Source organism: Eschrichtius robustus, chromosome 2 (genome assembly GCF_028021215.1).
Source record: "Eschrichtius robustus isolate mEscRob2 chromosome 2, mEscRob2.pri, whole genome shotgun sequence".
Lineage (NCBI taxonomy): Eukaryota > Metazoa > Chordata > Mammalia > Artiodactyla > Eschrichtiidae > Eschrichtius > Eschrichtius robustus.
The window spans coordinates 112,514,986-112,539,441 of NC_090825.1; the positions used below are offsets into that span (position 1 = coordinate 112,514,986).

At 42.5% G+C, this 24,456-nt stretch overlaps 1 protein-coding gene across 2 annotated transcripts; it reads left to right on the plus strand.

The window, feature by feature from the left end:
- Positions 1-442: 442 nt before the first annotated feature.
- On the plus strand, positions 443-22,504 carry TXNDC15 (thioredoxin domain containing 15). Of its 2 annotated transcripts, none has more exons than XM_068535922.1 (5): positions 443-725; positions 8,692-9,179; positions 17,846-18,009; positions 19,955-20,085; positions 21,761-22,504. In XM_068535922.1, exons 1-5 carry the CDS (start codon positions 458-460, stop codon positions 21,955-21,957), a joined length of 1,248 nt encoding a protein of 415 aa, XP_068392023.1. In that variant the 5' UTR covers positions 443-457; the 3' UTR covers positions 21,958-22,504. The 2 variants fall into 2 exon arrangements, with proteins under 2 accessions (XP_068392023.1, XP_068392022.1); XM_068535921.1 differs by having other exon boundaries at positions 608-768.
- The last annotated feature ends 1,952 nt before the right edge of the window (positions 22,505-24,456 follow it).

Here is a 24,456-nt window from a genome sequence, read left to right on the forward strand (position 1 = left end):
GCTACTACACTTTTGGGGGAGAGGGAGGTTGTTGGCCAAAAGATGAATGTAGTGATCAAGAATGTGGGCTCTTCCACCCATGTTGTCCACTGTGTCAGATCCTCCTGGGACCACTAGAAAACTTACTATAGCAAAACTACCGCAGCCTAGCCTCGGTCGGTCTCTTATAGTAAAAATTATTCGTTGTTTATGTGAAATTCAAATTTAACTGGGCATCCTGTGTTTTATCTGGCAACCTGGTAAGGATAATATGGGTGAGGAAAGGGATCTGACCCTGGATGGGGCACTCCAGGAGGACGCTTCCAGGCCTTTCTGGCCCAGGAACGAAGCGCTGGGCGGGCGCAGGGTGTGCTGCCGGCCGCCCGGCCCCGATTGCAGGGTGAAGAAAGACAGCAACGGGCCTCTGCCGGAACCCCGCCCAGGACCTGAGGGTCAGGAAACTTCGAAAAGACCTGAGATGGCGGGCGCGTGGCTCCCAAACAGCCCCGAGCCCCACGGCACAGGCCACAGACCAGAGGCGGCCGCCCGGCTCCAAGATGGTGCCCACGGCAGCTGCCAGCTGCTAAGATGGCGGCGCGGGGCCGCGCCCGCGCTCCCGGGCTCTTCGCCCCAAGCCTTCCGCCGGCAAGGAGCGCGACTCGCGTCGCTGTGCGCCGGTTGCCCTTCGGCCTGGGTGGTGGGGTCGCTGCCCGTCGTGCACCATGCGGCTCCTTGGCTGGTGGCAGGTACTGCTGTGGGTGCTGGGGCCTCCCGCCCGCGGCCAGGAGGGTGAGTGCGGGCTGGGGCCGTGGGCGACGGCGCGGGCGGCTGTGCGTGAAATGACCGGCGAGGTGGCTGTCTCCCCGGGCGACGCTCTTCTACCTGCGCGAAGGCCCGCGCTGCGCGCCTCGCCTCTTCTTGGCGCCCCCTAGAGCGCCTCTCCCCGGGTTATCCCGACCTCCTTCCCCCGGTGGTCCCCGCTCGCGGTCCGGGGTAGGGGACGGCGGGGCGGGATGCCCGGGCCATGTTCAGGCCCCTGAGCAGGTGACTCAGTCGGGAGGAACCGTGTATTAGCGCTTACTGAGGCGTACCCCCATGTCCTGAGCACTTTATTATCAATGATAATCATCATAACGAATAGCCGACCTCTATGGTGCCCTTATTAGGAGCCAGGAACTGTGCATAGTGCTTTCTATCATTATCTTATTTAGCCCTCCCACCGACCCTATGAGATAGATTCCGTGAGTATCCGTGTTTTACAGATGAAGATGCTGAGCTCAGAGAGGCTAAGTAGTCTGCCTACGTTTGCGAGTCTGGTAATTGGCAGAGCCTGTATCTCTGACTGCAAAGCCCATGCTTTACTTTGCAGCCTGCTGGACCACTTTCCTAAGAAGGTCACTTTTGCTCAGGTGCCTGTGAAGGACAGATGAGAAAAACACAGCAGACTCCCAGGGTAACTTGCTGCTTGCCAGAGCATGCTCTCAGGGTCCCTCCGTGGGGAAGGCAGCCACCTGGAGGCATGGCTGGGCCCAGGAGTGGAGGCCTTACTCCCATTGCTTCTTTGCCCCACTCCGCAGAGCCCTATTAAAGTCCAGACCCTTTGGCCTTTTTTGTCATTCAAAACTTAACAGGAATACACAGATCTTTCCTTTCCCTGCCGTGTCCTGGAAAGAGGCAGGGGAGCCGGCTTGCTGAGTAATGAAAAGTAATGAAAACACTCATTATGTGCCAGGCAGTGTGCTTAGTGCTTTTTGAGCATCATCTTATTTAGTCTTTAAATGCTTATGAAATGTATGTTGTTATTGTCCCCATTTGATGGATGAGTAAACTGAGACTCAGCATCCCCTAAGTCTTTTACCAATGTCCAACAGCAGAAGTTGAGAAGCTACAATTCAAGCCTCTGTCTGCCTGACCTCACAGTCAAACCTCTGTACTACATTTCTCTGTCGCTACACTTAACCACCAGCCTCAGAGAGGGGACAGCATGTGCTGGATATCTTCTGTTTGTCTCTCAGATCATTCTTCAGCCTTCTCCACCCTGCTCTGTGCCCTGAGTAGCTGTCCGGTATGGAATAAACAACTGGCTCTTCTGTCTTCTGGCTTCTGTTGTGTTGGCATGAAGGGAGAGTGAGGTCAGGGTGTTGATTCTCTCAGCTCCCTCCCTTGGGGATATCACAGGTTGGCTGTGTCCCTCCACTGAAAGTTAGGGCTTCTAGAAGGCTGTCCTCTCTGTTTCAAGGCTTCTGCCTCTGGACTCTTAAGGTCTATGAGTGGTAACTGGCTCCCCCTCTGCTGTTATTGACCTTGGGATTCCTTACCATTGCTTTTGGTTTCTCTACACCCAGCTCACATGTTGGAGGTACCTTTATTAAGTTCTCCTCCAATTGTCCAAGTTGCATGTGCTGTTTCCTGGCAGAACCCTGGCTGATTCGGCAGTCAGTGAGCCTACCTGGCAGGGAGGGTCACGTCATACAGACCTGAGGATAACACCAGCCGTGGGGTGGGTCACTGGTCATCATGGCCAGGCCATGAATGGGGTGAGGACTGAGGAAGCTTCACCAGCTGGTTCCTTTTGGGGGTGGCTGAAAATCCAAGGCTTTTTTTCTGCAGAGGATACCACTGGCAAATTAGCAACTGGAGGTGGCAGTGCTGTCCAGGTGTCAAGGAATGGGTGCCAACTCCGGACTTCAACACCCCACACCTGTCTTCACTAGACAGTCAACTAGCAGATTCTGACTGAGCACCCGTCATATTCCATATGTTCTGTTAGCCACTCTGGGTGCAGTGGAGAGCAAGCAGAGAAATACGTCCACCCTCCTGTCTGATGGGGAAGGCAGGCATTAAATGACCACAAATAATTAAGTAAATTTTCCACAAGAGTGGAAAATGCTTCAAGGAGAGCCCCAGGGCATTATGGAATGCTGTAATGGGAGACCCTTCTGGTATGAGGGTCTAGGAGGGTGAAGTTCACAGAAGTGAAGTTTAGGGTGAGATCTGAAGGATGTGTCAGATTAGCCAGAAGAAGAGAGGGAGTGGAGGGAGGGCTCCTGGCAGAGAAACAGCCCTCAGGACAGTTCTGAGGTATGGGGAGGAGGGTGTGAGTGATCAGGGACCAGAAATGTCTAGTGGCACCTGTTGGGAGTATGGACAGAGGCCTTATCACCTGGGGCCTGGTAGTCATGCTACAGAGCATGGATTCATTCACAGGGTAGGGGGAAGCCATTGAAAGGATTTTAGCAGGGGAGTGACATGATCACATTTGCCTTTAACTTTCAGTTTCACTTGGATGCTGTGGGGAGAAGGGTTTGGAGAGGGGGTAGAGGGCCAACCAGGAAGACCATTTTGGTAGTTGCAGCAGTTGTCCAAGTGAGAGATGACTGTGGCCTGGGCTGAGGGGTGTGAGTGGGTTGGGAGAAGTGGGTGGATCCAGAGTGTATTTAGCAGAGGAATTAATAGGACCTGGTTGTGGTTCCCGTCCATCTCTTTGAATTGTAAACATCAGTCATAACCATTATCATCATCATCATCATCACCATCACTGTAGCCATTTATGGAGTGCTTACCATGTGCCAGGGACCATATATGTCTTTTCTCATTTAATCTGCATGGTAGCCCTATGAATGTCTGCATTTCAGTGGTATTTTCTCCATTTGTTAGATGCACACACTGAAAATTTCCTATGGAAAGTACGGGTTGCTGCCCCTCTAACCCCCAGCTGTTTTTGGTCCTCCCCAGTTGGCTCCCCTGCCACAGAAGCCATTATGGAAAAAAACCTGTGGCTGGTAGAGAGTCTTTTGAGAACAACTGGAAGGGTACGAAGGAGCTGACCCAGGCTAGGGCTCCTTGGCAGAGTTGGAGTGGTGCCCTCGCCCCTGTTCTCCAAACATATTCCTTGCTGCCAGTAGTGCAATAATTTCCACTTTATGCATGGCTCAAACTATAATCAGATTATTGACATTGCAAAGCAATCTCTTTTAAAAGGCGCATTACCATGGGAGGGTTCAATGGCTCTCACACGGTAGGTCATTTCTTAGAGTGGAATAATTCAATGTTTCCTTTCTTCCCAATGCTTAAATGAAAAAAATGGTACCTGAGGGTGTGAGAATTTTTTTTTGTTCCTAATTTGTCCTCTCTACTTAAGTATCTTCACAGGAGGGAAAAACAACACTCCTGACTCAAAATTCTAGCTCTCTGCATCACTCAGACTTCCTTTTGATTTTCTGTAAGGGACATCTATCCAGTTTTACATGAAGGTGATCAGAAGGACCAGATTCTATTTTGTGCCCTCATTTTTTTCTCTTGAGATTCTTTTAGGATATTGGCATTCTCCATTTACTTTAGAGGACCTAGAATGTTGATTAGGTTCAGAGAGAGAAGATCTCTGCAGAGCTGGTGCATTTGGGAGTAGAGTTGTTCCCAAATCTGGCACCCTTTGTTCTTCTCCAGACTTTTAGCCTCTCTGGCTTCATTTCCTGCTCTGACTTAAGGACGATCTAGTAAACATGTTTGTTTGTTTTTACTTATGATTATACAAGCAGTATATGTTTATCAACCAAAGGCTACAGAAAGACTGCCATCTGCACCCCATTGACAGAGCTCCTTGCCCAGGCACCCAGCCCCTTCTCTAGGTCATAGGCAAAGAAGTGCTTGACCCTCTTCTGTCAAGGACCTACCTTGCTTCTCAAGCCCTGTACTCTGCCCTCTCTAACCTGTATTGTCACCAACCCCTGCTTACTAACTTTCCCATGAGCTTTATGTATCCTTAAATTTCTCCCGTGTCCTAAAAACCAAAACGAAAATTTCCCTTAGTCCCCTGCCTGCCCATAACAACTACTGGGTCTTTCTTTTCCCCTTCAGAGCTAGACTTTCAGAAAGAATTGTATATATTTATTTATGTAGTTACCATTTCTGATGCTATTCATTCTTTTGTGTGGATCCACATTTCCATCTGGTATCATTTTTCTATTGCCTGAATAAGTTCATTTCAGATTCTTGTCATGTAGGTCTGCTGGTTATGAATTGTTTCAGCTTTTGTATGTCTGAAAACGTATTTATTTTGCCTTTGTTTTTGAAAGATATTTTTGCTGGGTATAGAATTCTAGGTCTATAGTTTTTTTCCTTTCAGTACTTTAAAGATGCTGCTCTTCTTGCTTGCAGTTTCCAATGAGAAATCTGCTGTCATCCTTGTCTTTGTTCCTCTATACATAGCATGTCTTTTTTCTCTGGCTGCTTTTAAGATTTTTTCTTTGTCACTGGTTTTGATCAGTTTGATTATGATGTATCTTGGTGTAGTTTGTTGAGTTTCTTGGATCTATGGATTTATAGTTTTCATCAGGTTTGTAAAGGTTTTGGTTATTGTTTCTTCAATTACTTTTTCTGTTTTCCCCCATTTACTTCTCTCTTTTGGGTACTCCAATTATCTGTACATGAGACCACTTGAAATTGTCCCACAGCTCACTGTCACTCTTAATTTGGGGGGAGATTCTTTTTTTCATTGTGTGTTTCATTTTGTATTGGTTCTATTGCTATGCCTTAAGTTAACTACTCTTTTCTTCTGTAATGTCTAATCTGCTATGAATCCCATCCAGTGCAGTTTTCATCTCAGACCTTGTAATTTTCATTGCTAGAAGTATAATTTGGGTCTTTTAAAAAATTATTATTGAGATATAGTTGATATATAACATTATAGTAGTTTCAGTTGTACAACATAATCATTCGATATATATATATATTGTAAAATGATCACCACAATAAGTCTGGTTAAAATCCACCATCACACACAGTTATACAATTTTTTTCTTTGGATGAGACCTTTTAAGGTTTACTACTCTCTTAGCAACTTTCAAATATACAGTATAGTATAATTAACTATAGTTACCATGCTGTGCATTCTATCCCCATGACTTACTTGTTTTATAACTGGAAGTTTGTACTTTTTGACCATCTTCACCCATTTTGCCTACCCCCTACCCACCACCTCTGTCAACCACCAAACTGTTTTCTGTATGAGCTTGTGGGTTTTTTGTTGTTGTTTGTTTGTTTTTAGATTCTACATTTAAGTGAGATAATACAGTATTTGTCTTTCTCTGATTTATTTCACTTAGCATAATGCCCTCAAGGTCTGTACATCTTGTCGCAAATGGCAAGATTTCTTGTTTTTAAATGGCTGAATAATATTCTTTTTATATATACATATACATATATATACACATAATACATATACATATATATATACACACACATATACATATACAAATATATGTATATATATCTCACATTTTCTTTATCTATGCATCTATCAATTGCTTCCATGTCTTGGCTTTTGTAAATAATGCTGCAGTGAACATGGGGGTGCATGTACCTTTTCAGGTGAGTGTTTTCATTTTCTTTGGATAAATGCCCAGAAGTGGAATTGCTGGATCATATGGTAGTTCTGTTTTTTATTTTTTGAGGAACTTCCATACTGTTTTCCTTAGTGGCTGCACCAATTTACGTTCTCACTGATAGTGCACAAGGGTTCCCCTTTGTCCGCATGCATACCAACATTTGTCATTTCTTGTCTTTTTGATAATAGCCATTCTAACATGTGTGAGGTGATATCTCATTGTGGTTTTGATATGCATTTTGATTTGGGTCTTTTTTTGTATGTTATGTTCTCTATATCTACTTAACTTTTTAAACATATGTAATGCAGTTATTGCTGTTTTGATAGCCTCATCTAATAATTCTGACATCTGTACAAGTTCTGGGTCAGGTTTGGTTGACTATTCTCATTATAGATAATGAGAATTTCCCTGCTTCTTTGCATGCCTGGTAATCTTTGATTGGATGCCAGAAGTAAATTTTACCTGGTTGAGTGCTAGATATTTTAGTATTCCTATAAATATTCTTGAGCTTTGTTCTGGGATACAGTTAAGTTACTTGAACACAGTTTGATTCTCACTTTTAAGGTTTGCTAGATGGAAGCAGAGCTGTATTTACTTTAGGGTTAATTGGGCCCCACTGCTGAGGCAAGTCCCTTTCGCGTACTCTCCCCAGTGCCCTGTGACTTAGGAGGTTTCCCAGGCTAGTGGGTGGGGACAGGTACTATTCCCAGCTTTCTGTGGCTGTTGGGTACTGTTACCTCTAATCCCTTTGAGTGGTTCTTTGCCTGGCTTGGGGTAGTTCACTTACAGGCATGTGTGGACCAGTATACTCAAGGCGGGGCCCCCTCCACGGATCTCCAGAGTCCTCTTTCTGCAGCTCTTCCATCCCCAGTATTCTGTCCTGCAAACTCTAGCTTCTTGGTCTTTCTGGACCCTCAGTTCCATCTCAACTCGAGAAGTCAGCTGGGCCCTCCCTGAGACAGGGCAGGAACTCTCTCAGGCAGTAAGCTAGAGCATTTGTAGGGCTCTTCTCATTTGCTTCCTGTTCACTGTCCTTCCTTGTCTCATTGCTAGTCTCCTGAAACTGTTGTTTCACATATTTGGCTGTTTTTTGGGTCGTTTCAGGAGGGAGAGTAAATCTGGTTCCTGTTATTCCACTTAGCCTGAAGCAAATTCCCAGAGAGTGTTTTTGAATTGCTGAATGAACCTGCAAACATCTATGGAGATATTCTTTGAGATGTTATACAAATGTGCATACCTTAGGAAGTTCCCAGATCCCTCCCCAGCTTTGAAGCCAGTTGGTCATTCACACTCTGCTAGACATGCTGTTTGCAGGCAGAGCTCATTATACAGCTGGTGGCTCCCCAGCCATATGGTGGGCTTGTCTGAGTGCAGCTGGGCTCATTCGTTTCCCCTGGTCAGTGCCTGGCTTGGAGTCTGGCGGCTGTCATTGAGATCATGAGAGGTGGAGGGCAGGAGTCATTGTACAGAGGTGAGTGGAGCTTGCTGGATGGATGTATGAGACTGCCCAGGACTCTCCCCTTACCTGAACCTTTGGCCCAAGCCGCATCTAGTGGCTCCAAAGTGAGAGGAAAATCCTCCTCCTCTTCTCCCTGCTGCTGCCCCTGCTCTGCTTGGTGCACCTTTAGCACTCCTGAGGGCAGTAGCCCAAGGGCAGCAGGCAGGAGAGCAGAGGTCAGCTGTAGAGGCCACCTCGGGAAGGAGCTGGCTCTAGTAGCATTCTTCGGGCAGTGTGGCCCAGCAGCCCTCCGAGGTATCATGTGGGGAGGGTAAGGCCCGCTCTGGAGTAGCAGTCAGAAGACTTCACTCTTAGACCTGGCTCTGCTGCTTACTGGCTGTGTGCCGTTGGGCATTACACTGAACCTCTCTGTACCTCATCTATTAAGTCGGGATGATAACCCTTGTGCTGCCCATCTCACAGAGCTGTTATAATGGGTGCAAAGATGCTTTGCCATGGTAGAGTCTTCCATAAAGCCATCATTATTTTCTTGGATAGTCTCATCAAAGAAACTAAATTGTTACAAGTGTTTGTATTATATTTTCCTAATTGGATGTCTGCAGTGGAATGTTTTTGCTTGTAATCCGCATGGCAAGCAGCAGGTTTTGCATGAAGCTATGTGTTTGTCCACTTCTTGGCATTCATTAATCTAGTATCTCCTTGTGATCTTCTTCATGACCTGGAGAATGATGGGTGGCTCTGTGATAGTTTAATGGGAAGGTAACTTTTTACTCTGGAGGGGAAAATTTCATATTTGAGAACTGTAATTCTTTGGGATTCATTTATTTTGAAGTTAGATGTGACTGTGAACATAGTGGCATGTTTTAGTTGCAGAGAAAAGAGGTCACTTATGGTCAGAGGAGCAGCCTGCTTACCCATTCCAGGTGGGGGCTGGGTACACGAGTGAGGAGGTGCCTTCCCGTGACCCAGTGGGCCAGGACCTGTCTGCAGAAGAGGCCGAGGCAGTGCTGGGGCTGGACGCTGATGGTGAACACATGGTAATGTTGTCTGTGATTCCTGGGGAAGCCGAGGACAAACTGAGCCCAGAGCCCAGCGGCGGCACCTGCAGGGCTGGAGGGGAGGAGGACTCGAGGTGCAACCCCCGGGAGAGCCTCTTCTCTCTGGACAGCGCTGGAGCCAGCTTCCCGGAGAGAGAAGAGGAGTACTACGCAGAGCCCGAAGTGGTGGAATCTGACCCGCCCCCGACAGAGGACGCCAACACCACCGAAAGTCTGAAATCCCCGAAGGTGAACTGCGAGGAGAGGAATGTGACAGGATTAGAAAATTTCACTCTGAAAATTTTAAATATGTCACAGGTAAGACAAAAGTATGTAGTGCTTTTCTCCTTTTCTGCACATTGATTTTACGATTTAATACTCTATCAGCTTTCAAATGGGGAGTCATAATCTTTATCATATTGTAAGTGGGATAGCATTTAATGGCTGCATCAGTGAAAATTCACCTGGCTTTCTGTGATGTTTGTAGGAAAAGGAGGAGATATAACTAGTGTCGAATATGCTTTTTAGGCGGCCTAAACCTAGTCAGCCTTGGGTTAATCTCACCACCAAGTCTCATGATAAAAATCCCAGTGGACAGATAGGTGCTTGGTATCAGAATCATAGCATTCTTCTTCTTCTAAATGAGGTATTTGTTATGGAGGCATAAAAATAAAATATCTGAATTACTAAAATTGTAATTTAGCATTGTTTAGACTAGTCATCTCCCTGAGAAGTATGTTTTATACATATATATATATATATATTTTTTTTTTTTTAACATCTTTACTGGAGTATAATTGCTTTACAATGTTGTGTTAGTTTCTGCTGTATAACAAAGTGAATCAGCTATACATATACATATATCCCCATGTCCCCTCCCTCTTGTGTCTCCCTCCCTCCCTCTTTCCCTATCCCACCCCTCTAGGTGGTCACAAAGCACCGAGCTGATCTCCCTGTGCTATGCGGCTGCTTCCCACTAGCTATCTGTTATACATTTGGTAGTGTATATATGTCAATGTTACTCTCTCACTTCGTCCCAGCTTACCCTTCCCCCTCCCGTGTCCTCAAGTCCATTCTCTGTGTCTGCATCTTTATTCCTGTCCTGCCCCTAGGTTCTTCAGAACCATTTTTTTTTTTTTTTAGATTCCATATATATGAGTTAGCATATGGTATTTGTTTTTCTCTTTCTGACTTACTTCATTCTGTATGACAGACTCTAGGTCCATCCACCTCACTACAAATAACTCACTTTCATTTCTTTTTATGGCTGAGTAATATTCCATTGTATATATGTGCCACATCTTCTTTATACATTCATCGGTCGATGGACACTTAGGTTGCGAAGTATGGTTTTTTTTTTTTTGTTTTATTTTTTTAATTTTTTTTTATACAGCAGGTTCTTATTAGTCATCAGTTTTATACACATCAGTGTATACATGTCAATCCCAATCGCCCAATTCATCACACCACCACCACCACCCCCGGCCCCCGCCACTTCCCCCCTTGGTGTCCATGCATTTGTTCTCTACATCTGTGTCTCAATTTCTGCCCTGCAAACTGGTTCATCTGTACCATTTTTCTAGGTTCCACATATATGTGTTAATATACAATATTTGTTTTTCTCTTTGTGACTCACTTCACTCTGTATGACAGTCTCTAGATCCATCCACGTCGCAACAAACGACCCAATTTCATTCCTTTTTATGGCTGAGTAATATTCCATTGTATATATGTACCACATCTTTTTTATCCATTCGTCTGTCGATGGGCATTTAGGTTGCTTCCATGACCTGGCTATTGTAAATAGTGCTGCAGTGAACATTGGGGTGCATGTGCCTTTTTGAATTATGGTTTTCTCTGGGTATATGCTCAGTAGTGGGATTGCTGGATCATATGGTAATTCTATCTTTAGTTTTTTAAGGAACCTCCATACTGTTCTCCATACTGGCTGTATCAATTTACATTCCCACCAATAGTGCAAGAGGGTTCCCTTTTCTCCACACCCTCTCCAGCATTTGTTGTTTGTAGATTTTCTGATGGTGCCCATTCTAACTGGTGTGAAGTGATACCTCACTGTAGTTTTGATTTGCATTTCTCTAATAATTAGTGATGTTGAGCAGCTTTTCATGTGCTTGTTGGCCATCTGTCTCTTTTCTTTGGAGAAATGTCTATTTAGGTCTTCTGCCCATTTTTGGATTCGGTTGTTTGTTTTTTTAATATTGAGCTGCATGAGCTGTTTATATATTTTGGAGATTAATCCTTTGTCCGTTGATTCGTTTGCAAATATTTTCCCCCATTCTGAGGGTTGTCTTTTCATCTTGTTTATGGTTTCCTTTGCTGTGCAAAAGCTTTGAAGTTTCATTAGGTCCCATTTGTTTATTTTTGTTTTTATTTCCATTACTCTAGGAGGTGGATCAAAAAAGATCTTGCTGTGATTTATGTCAAAGAGTGTTCTTCCTATGTTTTCCTCTAAGAGTTTTATAGTGTCTGGTCTTACATTTAGGTCTCAAATCCATTTTGAGTTTATTTTTGTGTATGGTGTTAGGGAGTGTTCTAATTTCATTCTTTTACATGTAGCTGTCCAGTTTTCCCAGCACCACTTATTGAAGAGACTGTCTTTTCTCCATTGTATATCCATGCCTCCTTTGTCCTAGATTAGTTGACCATAGGTGTGTGGGTTTATCTCTGGGCTTTCTATCCTGTTCCATTGATCTATATTTCTGTTTTTGTGCCAGTATCATATTGTCTTGATTACTGTAGCTTTGTAGTATAGTCTGAAGTCAGGGAGTCTGATTCCTCCAGCTTGGTTTTTTTCCCTCAAGACTGCTTTGGCTATTCGGGGTCTTTTGTGTCTCCATACAAATTTTAAGATTTTTTTGTTCTAGTTCCGTAAAAAATGCCATTGGTAATTTGATAGGGATTGCATTGAATCTGTAGATTGCTTTGGGTAGTAGAGTCATTTTCACAATATTGATTCTTCCAATCCAAGAACATGGTATATCTCTCCATCTGTAGGTATCATTAATTTCTTTCATTAGTGTCTTGTAGTTTTCTGCATACAGGTCTTTTGTCTCCCTAGGTAGGTTTATTCCTAGGTATTTTATTCTCTTTGTTGCAGTGGTAAATGGGAGTGTTTCCTTAATTTCTCTTTCAGATTTTTCATCATTAGTGTATAGGAATGCAAGAGATTTCTGTGCATTAATTTTGTATCCTGCAACTTTACCAAATTCACTGATTAGCCCTAGTAGTTTTCTGGTGGCATCTTTAGGATTCCCTATGTATAGTATCATGTCATCTGCAAACAGTGACAGTTTTACTTCTTCTTTTCCAATTTGTATTCCTTTTACTTCTTTTTCTTCTCTGATTGCCGTGGCTAGGACTTCCAAAACTATGTTGAATAATAGTGGTGAGAGTGGACATCCTTCTCTTTTCCTCATCTTAGAGGAAATGCTTTCAGTTTTTCACCACTGAGAATGATGTTTGCTGTGGGTTTGTCATATATGGCCTTTATTATGTTGAGGTAGGTTCCCTCTGTGCCCACTTTCTGGAGAGTTTTTATCATAAATGGGTGTTGAATTTTGTCAAAAGCTTTTTCTGCATCTATTGAGATGATCATATGGTTTTTCTTCAATTTGTTAAGATGGTGTATCACATTGATTGATTTGTGTATATTGAAGAATCCTTGCATCCCTGGGATAAATCCCACTTGATCATGGTGTATGATCCTTTTAATGTGTTGTTGGATTCTGTTTGCTAGTATCTTGTTGAGGATTTTTGCATCTATATTCATCAGTGATATTGGTCTGTAATTTTCTTTTTTTGTAGTATCTTTGTCTGGTTTTGGTGTCAGGGTGATGGTGGCCTCATAGAATGAGTTTGGGAGTGTTCCTTCCTCTGCAATTTTTTGGAAGAGTTTGGGAAGGATAGGTGTTAGCTTTTCTCTAAATGTTTGATAGAATTCACCTGTGAAGTCCTGGACTTTTGTTTGTTGGAAGATTTTTAATCAGTTTCAATTTCATTACTTGTGATTGGTCTCTTCATATTTTCTATTTCTTCCTAGTTCAGTCTTGGAAGGTTATACCTTTCTAAGAATTTGTCCATTTCTTCCAGGTTGTCCATTTTATTGGCATAGAGTTGCTTGTAGTAATCTCTTAGGATGCTTTGTATTTCTGCGGTGTCTGTTGTAACGTCTCCTTTTTCATTTCTAATTTTATTGATTTGACTCCTCTCCCTCTTTTTCTTGATGAGTCTGGCTAATGGTTTATCAATTTTGTTTATCTTCTCAAAGAACCAGCTTTTAGTTTTATTGATCTTTGCTATTGTTTTCTTTGTTTCTATTTCATTTATTTCTGCTCTGATCTTTATGATTTCTTTCCTTTTGCTAACTTTGGGTTTTGTTTGTTCTTCTTTCTCTAGTTCCTTTAGGTGTAAGGTTAGATTGTTTATTTGAGATTTTTCTTGTTTCTTGAGGTAGGCTTGTATAGCTATAAACTTCCCTCTTAGAACTGCTTTTGCTGCATCCCATAGGTTTTGGATCGTCATGTTTTCATTGTCATTTGTCGCTAGGTATTTTTTGATTTCCTCTTCGATTTCTTCAGTGATCTCTTGGTTATTTAGTAATGTATTGTTTAGCCTCCATGTGTTTGTGTTTTTTACTTTTTTTTCCATGTAATTCATTTCTAATCTCATAGCATTGTGGTCAGAAAAGATGCTTGATATGATTTCAATTTTCTTAAATTTACTGAGGCTTGATTTGTGACCCAAGATGTGATCTATCCTGGAGAATGTTCCATGCGCACTTGAGAAGAAAGTGTAATCTGCTGTTTTTGGATGGAATGTCCTATAAATATCAATTAAATCTATCTGGTCTATTGTGTCATTTAAAGCTTCTGTTTCCTTATTTATTTTCATTTTGTATGATTTGTCCATTGGTGTAAGTGAGGTGTTAATGTCCCCCACTATTATTGTGTTACTGTCGATTTTCTCTTTTATAGCTGTTAGCAGTTGCCTTATGTATTGGGGTGCTCCTATGTTGGGTGCATATATATTTATAATTGTTATATCTTCTTCTTGGATTGATCCCTTGACCATTATGTAGTGTCCCTCCTTGTCTCTTGTAGCATTCTTTAAAGTCTATTTTATCTGATATGAGTATTGCTACTCCAGCTTTCTTTTGATTTACATTTGCATGGAAGTATCTTTTTCCATCCCCTCACTTTCGGTCTGTATGTGTCCCTAGGTCTGAAGTGGGTCTCTTGTAGACAGCATATATATGGGTCTTGTTTTTGTATCCATTCAGCAAGCGTTTGTCTTTTGGTTGGAGCATTTAATCCATTCACGTTTAAGGTAATTATCGATATGTATGTTCCTATGACCATTTTCTTAATTGTTTTGGGTTTGTTTTTGTAGGTCCTTTTCTTCTCTTGTGTTTCCCACTTAGAGAAGTTCCTTTAGCATTTGTTGTAGAGCTGGTTTGGTGGTGCTGAATTCTCTTAGCTTTTGCTTGTCTGTAAAGCTTTTGATTTCTCCATTGAATCTGAATGAGATCCTTGCTGGGTAGAGTAATCTTGGTTGTAGTTTCTTCCCTTTCATCACTTTGAGTATATCAGGCCACTCCCTTCTGGCTTGTAGAGTTTCTGCTGAGAAATCAGCTGTTAACCTTATGGGAGTTCCCTTGTATGTTAATTTGTCATTTTTCCCTTGCTGCTTTCAGTAATTTTTCTTTGTCTTTAATTTTTGCCAAGTTGATTACTATGTGTCTCGGCATGTTTCTCCTTGGGTTTATCCTGTATGGGGGTCTCTGCGCTTCCTGGACTTGGGTGGCTATTTCCTTTCCCATGTTAGGGAAGTTTTCAACTATAATCTCTTCAAATATTTTCTCGGGTCCTTTCTCTCTCTCTTCTCCTTCTAGGACCCATGTAATGCGAATGTTGTTGCATTTAATGTTGTCCCAGAGGTCTCTTAGGCTGTCTTCATTTCTTTTCATTCTTTTTTCTTTATTCTGTTCCACAGCAGTGAATTCCACCATTCTGTCTTCCAGGTCACTTATCCGTTCTTCTGTCTCAGTTATTCTGCTATTGATTCCTTCTAGTGTAGTTTTCATTTTAGTTATTGTATTGTTCATCTCTGTTTGTTTGTTCTTTAATTCTTCTAGGTCTTTGCTAAACATTTCTTGCATCTTCTCGATCTTTGCTTCCATTCATTTTTCGAGGTCCTGGATCACCTTCACTATCATTATTCTGAATTCTTTTTCTGGAAGGTTGCCTATCTCCACTTCATTTAGTTGTTTTTCTGGGGTTTTATCTTGTTCGTTCATCTGGTACATAGCCCTCTGCCTTTTCATCTTGTCTTTCTGTGAATGTGGTTTTTGTTCCACAAGGTGCAGGATTGTAGTTCTTCTTGCTTCTGCTGTCTGCCCTCTGGTGGATGAGGCTGAGAGGCTTGAGCAAGTTTCCTGATGGGAGGGATTGGTGGTGGGTAGAGCTGGGTGTTGCTCTGCTGGGCACAGCTCAGTAAAACTTTAATCTGCTTGTCTGCTTATGTGTGGGGCTGGGTTCCCTCCCTGTTGGTTGTTTGGCCTGAGGCGACCCAACACTGGAGCCTACCCTGCTCTTTGGTGGGGCTAATGGCAGATTCTGGGAAGGCTCACGCCAAGAAGTACTTCCCAGAACTTCTGCTGCCAGTGTCCTTGTCCCCACGGTGAGCCACAGCCACCCCCCGCCTCTGCCCGAGACCCTCCAACACTAGCAGGTAGGTCTGGTTCACTGGGTCACTGCTCCTTCCCCTGGGTCCCGATGTGCACACTACTTTGTGTGTGCCCTCCAAGAGTGGAGTTTCTGTTTCCCCCAGTCCTGTCAGAGTCCTGTAGTCAAATCCCGCTAGGCTTCAAAGCCTGATTCTCTAGGAATTCCTCCTCCCACTGCTGGACCCCCAGGTTGGGAAGCCTGACGTGGGGCTCAGAGCCTTCACTCCAGGGGGTGGACTTCTGTGGTATAAGTGTTCTCCAGTTTGTGAGTCACCCACCCAGCAGTTATGGGATTTGATTTTACTGTGATTGCGCCCCTCCTACCGTCTCATTGTGGCTTCTCCTTTGTCTTTGGATGTGGGGTATCTTTTTTGGTGAGTTCCAGTGTCTTCCTGTCGATGATTGTTCAGCAGTTAGTTGTGATTCTGGTGTTCTCACAAGAAGGAGTGAGATCACGTCCTTGTACTCCACCATCTTGGTTCTATACCTCCGTGAAGTATGTTATATTGGTGAAAAGTTTTTTTTCCTCCAAAGAGTGTGAATCTAGTGTTTACTCTGGACTGAGAGCTGACCAATTTGTCCAGCCCAGCCATGCTTTTCCAGCTAGTTGGCTAAATGGTGAGTCTAAAGAGAATACTGGGATACTGACTGACATTTTCTGTAAGATTGTTAAAGCCAGAGAGCAGAATGAATTCAGGCTGCTTATGTAAGACAAGAATCCTAGCTCTGAGAGGTGTGATTCCTTATTTTAAATGAGGGTACATATGGTATGTTGAGTGCCCCTCCGAGGCAGGTGTCAGCACTGGCCTTGCACCCTCCCCTCAGTGCCTGGTGAATGCTGTGCCTCAGCTCTGTGGCCTTTTAATGGGTGTCACACACATGACCAGGAGAAAGCAGTTTGAGCAGTCTGAGTTTTGGTGGTGGCATGGATGGTGCACCCTCAAACTGAACTAACCTTTGCTCAAATACATGGATCTGACTGCTTAGTACTGACTTGGAGCTGCTGAGATGATAGTTTGGGCCTGAGACCACAGTGCTTTAATAATGTTGTTAGATTGTATGAGATGCAGAATTCCAAAGTTGGGACCGTGGCCTGTACCCTGTGAGTACTTAGTATATGAGTTGATGAATTATGAAAAATATTAAAATTGCTCTATAGTAATATTAAGAAAGCCTAGAGGAAGACCCCTCCTACACTCTTGGTGGGAATGTAAATTGGTGCAGCCACTATGGAGACAGTATGGAGGTTCCTCAAAAAACTAAAAATAGAACTACCATATGATCCAGCAATCCCACTACTGGGCATATACCCAGACAAAACTATAATTCAAAAAAATACATGCTGGGACTTCCCTGGCAGTCCAGTGGTTAAGACTCCGTGCTTCCACTGCAGGGGGTGCAGGTTCAGTTCATGGTTGGGGAACTAAGATCCTGCATGCCGCACAGTGCAGCCAAAAAAAAAAAAAGAACATACATGCACCCCTACGTTCATAGCAGCACTATTCACAATAGCCAAGACATGGAAACAGCCTAAATGTCCACTGACAGAGGAATGGATAAAGAAGATGTGGTACATATATACAATGGAATATTACTCAGCCATAAAAAAGAATGAAATAATGCCATTTGCAGCAATATAGATGGACCTAGAGATTATTAGACTAAGTGAAGTAAGTCAGAAAGAGAAAGACAAATATCATATGCTATCACTTATATGTGGAATCTAAAATACAATGTAAATGAACCTATCCACGAAACAGAAACAGACTCAGAGACATAGAGGACAGACTTGTGGTTGCCAAGGAAGAAGGGGGTGGGGGAGGGATAGACTGGGAGTTTGTGATTAGTAGACGCAAACTATCACATAGAGAGTAGATAAACAACAATGTCCTGCTGTATAGCACAGGAAACTGTATTTAATATCCTCTGATAAACCATAATGGAAAAGAAATTAACACAACATTGTAAATCAACTATATACTTCAATAAAAAAAAAAAAAAAGAAACCTTGGAGGAAAGTTTATAACATGTCATTTGATAGTACTTTTCTGCTGACCCATGGATCCCTATGGTTCCAATCCAGAAGGTTCTTCGGGAGCTGTACTTCTGTCTCCCTCCCGTCCCTGCCCCTACCTCCTCTCCCTTGACGGCAGCGGTGGTTCCTGTTTCTTGTGTATCCTTCCAGAAAAAGTGCACATCCTGTACTGCTGACTTTAACACTTTGTTTCTTTTGCCACAGGACCTTATGGATTTTCTCAACCCAAACGGTAGTGACTGCACTCTAGTCCTGTTTTACACCCCTTGGTGCCGATTTTCTGCCAGTTTGGCTCCTCATTTTAACTCTCTGCCCCGGGCGTTTCCAGCTCTTCACTTTTTGGCACTGGATGCGTCTCAGCACAGCAGGTATCTTGCCTTAGTATCTTCTCTTAGTGGGGTTTCTGCCTCATCCTGTTGGATGATGGTTGCAGTTACTTGGAGGTCGTAATCAGTTAAGTTAGGAGCAGAGGAAGTAGGTTTGAGCTTGAGCTTTGAAATGGAACCGAGGGAGGGAGAAACAAGTGTGACTAGTGAGGATTGTCACATTCCCGAGGGAGACTTTCTGGAGGCCGCTTGAGAAGAAAGACTGTTCTCTGCGTGGTGGAATTCAGTGATGGCTCTGCCTGATGGCAGGGGTGGGGGCAGAGGATGTTTTAGGGTCTGGGCCAGACTGAATTAGCAAAATTAGCATCCTAAGTAGGGTCTTCCTTTGTGACTTTCATCTGCAGCTTAGGTTCCCACCCTGGCAGCCTAACTCTCGGCACCCGTTTTATGTCTACTAAGGATTTCTTTCTTTCCTTTTTATTTTTTTCTTTCCTTCTTTCCCTCCTTCCTTTTCTTTCTTCATGCTTACATTTATTCTTGCATGCGTGTTCTTAGTAGACATTCAATAAATTTGACGAATTATTTTAGGCCTTTGAAATACATTTACCCTTGCTTTATATTCTTTCATATTGTTCAGTGGGGTTTTGTCTTTTCTGAATGTTCAGTAAGGTAAGTTACAAAGAACTTTGTGCAGATGTTGTATATTTCCCTTGTGACTGTGCCTGGGGTTATAAACTGTGTACTCCCCTCCTCCTCTAAGTCAGATGCTGCTTATTAGCAGGTCACAAGGAGGTTGTGTGTGAATAAATTTGGAAAGTCTGGAAGATAGTCAAGTTGGTGGTGAAAATGAGGCACTGATTTTCAGGGTGGGTAATGGAACTGCCAGTGTTTACCTGAAATTGTTTATGAAGAAAGAAATTGCCCAACAAATTAGTAATTCCCACAAAGCCTTCAGGGAAAGATCTCAGTGGCCAGGCCGAAGGTTACAGACTGATTGGAAGGACATTCAAGGTCATTGTCCAGCTTTGACTGGGCTCTCCACTGCCCCCAAGCCAGCAGGGCTGGCTCCAAGCACCGGCTCAGTACTGTTTGGTTATGGGTCTGATACTAACCCCCATGTCCCCCAATCCCTGCAGGCTTTTATCATCTCCTCTGTTCCTTCTTCATCTCCATGCATCCTTCTCAGTGCCTGGTATGGTGCCTCAATTATGGAGAATAGAGGATACTCGCTCTTACTGTATGGCATGGGACATGTGTTTGCCTCATATGTTAATATTTATGTTACAGCATGTTTACAAAAGAAAAAATCCTGATCATACGATATTACCATTTTACTTCTGGGGGTAACTGAGGCTTAAAAAGGTTAAATAATCTGCCCAAAGGTCACACAGCTGGTTCAGTGGCAGAACTGAGGCTTGAACCCTGAGCATTTTGACTCTGGAGCTTATACCACTACTCTGTATTCTGTAAAAGTGAAACAGTTCTGCTCAGGTCCTATTACTTCTGAATTGTCCTGCCTTAATTGTGAACTTCCTGGTGTGTTTGTTAGGTTGTAGATTCCTTTGCACCAACTCACTAACCTAAATGCTTAAGTTGAATCTTTTATGAGGGTTGGAGATGGGCATTCTGCAGAGTCTGAAATTTCTTCTGTTAGGTAAATTGACATAGTGTGCTTTGTTCATAAATTAGAATTTTCTGGTCTGATCTATTTTGGCTGTTAAAAACAGAGCTAGTGGAATAATTGTGTCATGGGCAGCTCCATGTTGTAATAGAAAGCAACTCAGAACAGAACACGAATGCCCCCAACCATGACCCACGAGGAAGGCTGTCAGGAGAAACTACAAGCCTATTGTTTCAATATCAGAAGCCTCCATAGGCCACAGGAAACTGATCCTTTCTCATTTATTTCCATCCATTCTGATATGGTAATTGTGTGAGGAAGCCCACTGTCAATTCAGGTTTTCTGACTGACTTCTCTCTCTTGTAGCCTTTCTACGAGGTTTGGCACTGTAGCTGTTCCTAACATCTTGTTATTTCAAGGGGCTAAACCAATGGCTAGATTTAATCATACAGACCGAACATTGGAAACGCTGAAAATCTTCATTTTTAACCAGACAGGTATGTAGAACACTGTAGAAGAAGACATTTTATTGCTGGAGGAATGTGCCTTCTGTGGGTTCGGATCTGCTACAGTATTATCCTTAAGTGAAGGATTCAAGATTGGCTTTGGGATATAAAACTTCTTTTCTAATGAAATGTTAAGATCCTGTTAAATGTCTCCCAGTCAGTGGCAAGCTTAACATGAATAGGTAATACTAATATGATTATAGATACCTTTAAAAAATATAACAGCTTTATTGAGATAAAATTCACATACTATATACCTCTAGATACTGTTTTACATACATTATTCATTTAAGTATAATATTTACACAAAAATATGCATCAATCACTAGTGTACGTGGCATTGAATTTTCAGAGTGAACACCCTGAGTAACCAGTACTCAGAAAGAGAACATCACCAGTCCCCTTTCAGCAGTGTCACTCCTGTCCTCCCCAAGGATAACCACCATCTTCACTCCTAACACCATAGTGTAGTGTGCCTTGTTTTTGACCTTTATATTAATGGAGACCTACAGTATGGATCCTTCCACGTCTGGCTGATTTCACTGACCATTATGTTTATGAGATTCATCTGCATTGTTGTGTATGGTTGTGTTTTATTCATGTTTATTGCTGTATAGAGTTCTATTTATTAATTCATTTGTAGATGCTGTTTTAATTCCTTAATATTTGCCAAAACATAGGGCCTTATTTTTATCCTGTAAAAATTTGAGCACTGTACATTGATGAAATTTCCTTTGTTGGAAAATTCATCCCTCAAAAGCTTTAATGCCTCAGTTATGAGCACCCCTCTTCTTCCTGAAATATATTCACTGGAAGTAAATAAAAATTATAACATACCTTCCATATATTCTTAGCTGCATGTAATGACTTATATCTAACACAGAAGAACAAAGAACTGAGTTACCTCATAGGAATAAAAGGCTTCTTACCAGGTAGTTAGTTATTCCAAGTCTTGTCCTGGACCCCTGGTTGTCGTTTAGATTGATATGGACAGGGGGAGCCGTTTTGCTCAGTGCTCTCAGAAAACTTAGAACCAAATGAAATCTAGGAGTCACAGCATCCTTGGTAATCACTGATCCCAGTGGTGGTTAGTTGTTCTAACAATTCTTCTTCTTTTTTTTTTTTTAAATGAGCTCAGCTTAACTCTTTTTTTTTTTTTTTTTTGGCCGTGCCACATGGCATGCGGGATCTTAGTTCCCCGACCAGGGAATGAACCCACATCCTGCAGTGGAAGTGTGCAGTCTTAAGCACTGGACTGCCAGGGAAGTCTCCTAACAATTCTTTCAGTAAATTATTTAAAAGCATTTTGAATTTAGCATTACTTACCCTGTGAAAACATTCTGTAGACTCCTGAGAATAGCTTTACTAGTTGTTGAACATTGGTCTTGAAAGAGAACAAAAGACAACTCATACAGTGCACTAAGACCTTTCTGGTGAGTTCACTGAAATTCTAGTGTTTTAGCTTTGAACAGCTGAATGGATTCCTGCTTCTTTGATGTGGTGGGGTGAAGGGCACTGACAGGCAAGTGAAACCCATCCCAGATATACTAGCTGTGGTGTTTATTTTAAGACTGCATATCATTTTGCATACCATGCAGAATACTTAAGAAAATTCTGTAGCGGGTATGTTCTCTATCTCATTTGAAACAACTGATTTCTCTTCCAGGTATAGAAGCCAAGAAAAATGTGGTGGTAACTCAAGCTGACCAAATAGGTCCTCTTCCCAGCACTTTGATAAAAAATGTAGACTGGTTGCTTGTATTTTCCTTATTCTTTTTAATTAGTTTTATTATGTATGCTACCGTTCGAACTGAGAGTATTCGATGGCTAATTCCAGGACAAGAGCAGGAACATGCGGAGTAGTGATAGACTCAAAGGAGAGTTGGAAAGAAGAATTTCAATCCTTCATTTCAGAAATTAACGCTGCAATTTCATACATTTTCTCCAGTGAAGCACTGACTTACAACTTCAGTCAGATTGAAAGAATCATGTGTTTGTTGAACTGTTGAATGTGTAAAAAAATTATAAACTGGTGTTTCTAACTAGTATTATAATAAGCAAATGCAAAAATATTCCATAACATTCAGTAAAAATTCTTGTTTTTACTACTTGAACATTACCCAGTACTTAAGTGAGTAATCCAGTTTGACATGTGAAGATGTATTCTGGTGGAATAGTGAGTAGAATGACAGTATGCTTACTATATAGAGGCAGAAATAGGACTTTCAGATTATAGTTTTAGAAGACTTGATTTCTTGTATATGTCTAAGAAAGTTGGTTTTCTGTTCGTTTGCCATTTCTCTCCCAGAGTCAGTAAGCAGGAAAGTGTTCTTTTATGGGAAGAATAATTAGGATCGATAAGTGTGCCCTTACAAGTAGCAACCAATGGGAAAATAAAGAGTCAAATACCTTGGTGTTCATGATCTCTGATTTCACTGAAAGCATTTGAAGTGGTTTAAGAAGTTGTTTCTGGGTAAGGCAGATATTAATCAGCATGCACTAATTAAACCTAAAAATGTTCTTGGAATTGTGCTAGGTCTAGTGAGAGTCAAAAGAAATATATAAAGTACTCTTGTTGCCCACAAGTTGATTCTAGTCTAGTTTAGGATACATGTAGAAAAGAGATAACATGTAATTTACATAAACTTTTTGAAAAGCTGTTTCTAAAAGATCCCTTAAATTCAGATATGACAGCTGACTACATAATGATAAACTACTTTTATACTGATCATTTCCAGAGCTTTAGATAGAATAGTTTATAAGGCGTCCTAAACTCTATGAAAATAGAACCTAGATGAGTCTCCTTCTCAGAGTGTAACATTGGTTGAGAGTTTACAATGTTATGTGTCATGCTGTTGACAGCTCTGGCTGGGGTAGTCACTGGCAGGAGGGGACCATAGCTCAGAACAGTACCATTATTACTTCCATTTTACAAATGAGCAAAAAGGCATATTGAGGTTAAATAACTTACCTAGGTTACATACACAGTACATTGATGAAGCTGGGATTTGAACCTTCACGTATATGTTTATCTGTACGTATAAGAAAAGAAACCTCTAGTTATTCCATCTCTTATAATAATAACCAACATTTGAATATTACTGTGTGTGCCAGCTACTGTTTGAGGTGCTTGACATACACCATTTCATTTTTCTGTACAATAGCCCTCTGAGATTGACACCACTCTAAGATGAGTAAATGAGGCCCTAAATAACTTGCTCTTGGTTATACAGCTTCCAGTGGTGGAACCCAGCTTCAAACCTAAGCATTCTGACTCCAGAGACTCTATGTGGGTTGGTACCCAGTCCTGCCTCTCTGCCATGGCTCAGGCAACCATCGTATGCCCATCACTCCAGTCTTTCTCTTATGTGTGTTTCCCATACTTGTAGTCATGATAGTGTCTTTTTTTTTCTTCTTTTGCTTAACAGATGATAAATATTTCACTGTTGGTAATAGTTTTCCTAACCGTGGCTACATAATAGGCCTTTGAATAGATTCAGCATTACTTATCTAACCTGTCCTCTTTTGCTGGATTTATGGTTGTGTATATAGTCTTATTTCCTCGGGGGCAAATTCCAAGAGTGGGAGTTATCCTATCAAGGATACAGGAATTTCCATATTGTTTGATATGTAATGGGGCCCTGTTCTAGTCTGGAGGGTGAGGAAAGGCTCCCAGGATGACCAGCAGATCCATGGCTTTGCTTCCGACACTTAGCTCGGACAAGCTACAGAGTTTCCCCTGGAGGGAAATGTGGAGCAGGGCTGCTCCCTGGAGGGGGGGTTCAAGTGTAGGGGGTCAGCCGGGAAGCACTGGTGTTGAGGGAAAGGGAAGTAGACGGGGGAAGGAAGTGGTCCAAGACCAGCTAAACCACCCCAAGCCAAGCATGTCTGTCGAGAACACCGTGTCCCAGGAACCAATGCCAGGAGGGGACTGCAAGTACATGGAGGACAGCAAGGATCACCACAATGCCAGCCACCAGGGATATAAGTCCAAACACTTCTGTCCATGACTTCTTGGTATCAGAGTTGCCAAGGAAAACCACATGGTCAAGCACTGGGTGGAAGTGTTTTTATTCACTTAGAGACAGCAAGATCAGTCACAGTAGTGTGCAGAGTGGCTCATGGGTGTCCCTCACCCCCAGCCTATGTCTAAAGAGCACCCCTCTAGTGCCATAGCATTGTGTGCCCCAAGGTCATTGACATCCATGCTTAAGCAGAACAAAGGAGCACACATTCAGTCTGAAACAGGGAAGGATACCTTCACAGGCTGATAAGCCTGGCACAGTCTGTGTGGGCTCTTTTTTGGTAAGGAAGTGTTCCAGGTCCAAGGCCTATTCTTACGTGAAAGACTGTGAGCAGGAG

What these genes read in the sequence shown, in the direction of transcription:
- TXNDC15 (XM_068535922.1), top strand. Translation starts at nt 458, where the DNA reads ATGGCGGGCGCGTGGCTCCCAAACAGCCCCGAGCCCCACGGCACAGGC. An exon ending in AAATTTTAAATATGTCACAG is followed by an intron (nt 9,180 to 17,845) that starts GTAAGACAAAAG and finishes CTTTTGCCACAG; the next exon opens with GACCTTATGGATTTTCTCAA. An exon ending in CTTCATTTTTAACCAGACAG is followed by an intron (nt 20,086 to 21,760) that starts GTATGTAGAACA and finishes TTTCTCTTCCAG; the next exon opens with GTATAGAAGCCAAGAAAAAT.